Genomic DNA, 3,528 nt, shown 5'->3' with positions numbered 1-3,528 from the left:
AATTAAGCTACCAAACAAACTAAAATTATATATATTAAGAATATATATATATATATATATATATATATATATATATATATATATATATATATATATATATATATATCCTCACCGCACCGCACCCAAATGTTTTGGGATACATTGCACCGACACCCCGCATCCACACCCGCACTTATGTGACATAACTTTCACGACAAGCACAGACACGGCTAGGATAATAATTGGCATTAATTGACAGTTGAAAACTGCTTCTCGTTCTAGTCCGGTGGAGCCAGGACTTATGATTTGGATGTTTGGAAGTTTATTTCGAGCGAATGTCTCCATGGGGAGCAGAAATTTTCAAGAACAATAGTCAGGGACGTAGTGGGCAGTGGATTCCACCTGCGTTTGATTTCAGTATGCAAGGACACATGAATTTTCACCCGTTCAATAATTTTGACCTCATACCCTCGACTTTCGATCCAAGCTTTTCTATTCACATTTAAACATGTAAGTGGGCACATTATTTTAAAGAAAACGGATCTAAAAGTCAGAATTTCGAGACAGAAACCTCGAAATGTTCAGGTTTTTTTCAGTAAATTTTACGAAAACCATGAATTTAATTGCTCCAAACAACCAAAATCCTCAACTTTCTCTCAAACCTTGCAACTTCCTCATGGTAATCGGTAGTGCAGGTTATAACTGGACACAGTAAGAATCCAAAAAGTTTTCTCAAGTCAGGAAAACCAGAATTCTCAGAAACTTTTGTACAATCCAGCTCTTAAAATCTCAAGAACTTGATTGAAAATTCCACAGGACACTAGCTTTTGGCATCACATGAAAAGGTTGCAGATCTCGATGAAAACCAACAACCGACTTTGATCCGCACACTTTACCATACATTTTTGTGAAGGACAGTTGTCCAGATCCTGATAGTTGGCGGCTCTGATGGGTTACTGCTTCATACCCCAAGCCGTATAAAAAGGCGCAATCAACACCACCATTCTTCATTCTTCTTCCTCCCATCCTTCCCAATTCAACACAGGTCAACATTCCCATCTTCTACATCACGATGTCTAAGGTAATACCACCAAATACTTTCTCTGTTTCTGTTCTTCCCAATTCATAGTTTCGATTGATTTGTGTTGAATTATGCGTTTTTTCTGTGAAAATACTCTATAGCGATGAATATGATGTTCAAGAACTGAATTCTCTGTTTTTCTGTGAAATTTTCAGGTATACTCAATAGTGATAAATGTGAGGTTGGATTGCGAAATTTGTTACAAGAAGATCAGCAAAGCGATATGCTCCATCTGCGCCTGCGGTAGAATTCCATTCTCCTACAATCGCTTGAGTCCTACTGACTATTGGTCTTCATCAGATACATTTGTTCATATTCGGAGTGTCTGACCATATGTTCTACCTTTACCTGTGATGGAATCTTGATCTCTGCTCTTATCAAATCTGCAACTTTCCCTGATTCTTTTGTCTTTTCTTTTTTTTTCATATTTTATATTTTTTGGAGAAGATTTGGTATGGTTCATTGGTGGTTTTCCAATTGGGTACCTCTGATCACTCTGTTCCTCAACTTTGTTGGCAACTATTATCCTTTACAAATTTTCCTCTGCCTTTTGAGTTTTGATGGTTCTTAATGGAGATTTCCCCTGCCCGAGCAGAGTTGCAGAGCAAGTGCTTCAATGAGAAGGAGAACACGGTGACCATCACGGGAACCTTCGATCCCCACAAGGTGATGAAAAGCCTCTGCCGGAAAGCCGGGAAGTGGATCCTCGCTTATGAAGTCATCGAGGTTAAAAAAGAGGAAGAAAAAGCTCCTGAACCAGACCCTAAACCTGCACCAGCACCAGAACCTGCACCACCACCACCAGCAGAACCTGCACCACCACCAGCACCGGAGCCAGCTCCCGCGCCGCCACCAGAACCAGCTCCGCCACCGCCGCCCGCGGAGGACGACGGCGGCAAGGACAAGTCCCAGAATGGCAAAAAGAACGGCAAGAAGAATGGGAAATCCAAGAAGGTGGTGTTCCTGGTGGTGCCGTCCAAGCATCCACCACCGCCTCCTCCAGCTCCAGCTCCAGCGCCCGCACCACCACCTGATCCAGCACCAGAGCAACCTCCACCACCGCCTGATCCGAAACCAGAGCCGACGCCGCCACCGCCGGAACCTAAACCAGAGCCTCCCGCCCCAGAAAAGAAACCCGAGCCGCCAGTCGGCACACCGTACGCCTTGCCGACATTCGGCGCGCCGGCTTACTGGTGCACCTGTGGGCCATGTCACTGCGGATGCTACTACCGGGCGTGCTACGGTGTGCGCGAGGTCGCCCCATGCGCCTGCGCCTGCAGCTACAGGCGTCATCACGGCTACCATGGTCAAAAATGCGAGTTCTTCAGCGAGGAGGACCCTATGTGCAGGCTCATGTAGCGACGGGGCCCCCCGCTAGGCCGCCGCCGGTCAAGCGCCGGCCGGCATAGTTGGTATGGTTCAATTCTCATGGACATAGCTCTTTACGCCGGCTGTCGGTGAAAGGAGGCACTTCCAGAAGCTTCCTTGTCGTTCCTAGAGGGTTCGAGTCGCAATTTGTTCCTTTAAAATTATCCGGCGAAGGGGCATATTATAATATACGAGCATTTAGTAAATACATAATACTATGAAATCATGTGGAAGTGTTGATTAAATAAGATCCAAAGAATATGAAGATTATGAATAAGTGTATTTTGGTATATTTTCTTCAAGTCTGTAGGACCTACTTGATTATTGTATAGGGTCCTACCTCTTGGCCATTTGAGGTTTGGAACTTTGATGGATTTATCTTCTTGCATGTACAGGACCAACGATTAGCTGGAAGGGAATAATTGGGCATTGTACTCATTCCTTGTGTGTTTATGATTGAAGATTCTTCAAGAGATAAAGAAAACGCATGTCTCAAGGAGCATAGTATAACTGGTCGGATAAAAATCTAGCGTTATGCTTTGAATGCTTTGAATATGATGCCATATAAGGTAGAAATGTAAGCATCCAGTTTGAAGGTGCATGGTCAATCAACTAAGACACATTAATTTCTACTAGAACTCAAACATGAATGCATCCTAGAAATATGGGATGTAAAATTGGCACATTTTTGCATGTATTAGGTGCATTTTTGTTCATTTCTTATAGTTTTTCTTGTTTGCCTGAAGAAGATGGGTCATTTTTTTTTAATTTAAAAACATTGGTTAGAAATAGAATTGGAAAAACCTGTTCTAAGAGCCAATAATTTATTAAAAAGATAAAAATTAAGAAAGAAAAAAAAAACTTGTTTCTCTACGTGGATTTGTGACGATGAAGAAGGATGACGGCACATCACATGCCACTAACATGCAAATGGGACAACGTCCCCAACTCATGCTACACTCTACCGCATACCGTCTGACGTGTCATCCATTACTGGGGCCCACTCTATTTACTTAATTATATTTTTATAAATTACAATAAGCTGCACCTTTTTTATTTATATTTATGAAAAGTTGTCCAGCAAAGACAAGCTCCCTATT

General features: G+C 42.5%; 1 protein-coding gene across 1 annotated transcript; it reads left to right on the top strand.

Annotated features, from left to right (window-relative positions):
• The first annotated feature begins 905 nt into the window (after positions 1-905).
• LOC116257011 (uncharacterized) lies at positions 906-2,730 on the top strand. The gene is made up of 3 exons (XM_031633597.2): positions 906-1,060; positions 1,216-1,303; positions 1,656-2,730. Exons 1-3 carry the CDS (start codon positions 1,052-1,054, stop codon positions 2,417-2,419), a joined length of 861 nt encoding a protein of 286 aa, XP_031489457.1. The 5' UTR covers positions 906-1,051; the 3' UTR covers positions 2,420-2,730.
• The last annotated feature ends 798 nt before the right edge of the window (positions 2,731-3,528 follow it).

This window comes from Nymphaea colorata, chromosome 7, assembly GCF_008831285.2.
Source record: "Nymphaea colorata isolate Beijing-Zhang1983 chromosome 7, ASM883128v2, whole genome shotgun sequence".
Taxonomy (NCBI): domain Eukaryota; kingdom Viridiplantae; phylum Streptophyta; class Magnoliopsida; order Nymphaeales; family Nymphaeaceae; genus Nymphaea; species Nymphaea colorata.
The sequence above is the reverse complement of the archived record's forward strand: the minus strand, read 5'-3'. Positions and strand labels throughout refer to the sequence as shown.

Coding starts and splice junctions, on each gene's coding strand:
- LOC116257011 (XM_031633597.2), top strand. Junction 1,304..1,655: donor ATGCTCCATCTGCGCCTGCG/GTAGAATTCCAT, acceptor CTGCCCGAGCAG/AGTTGCAGAGCAAGTGCTTC.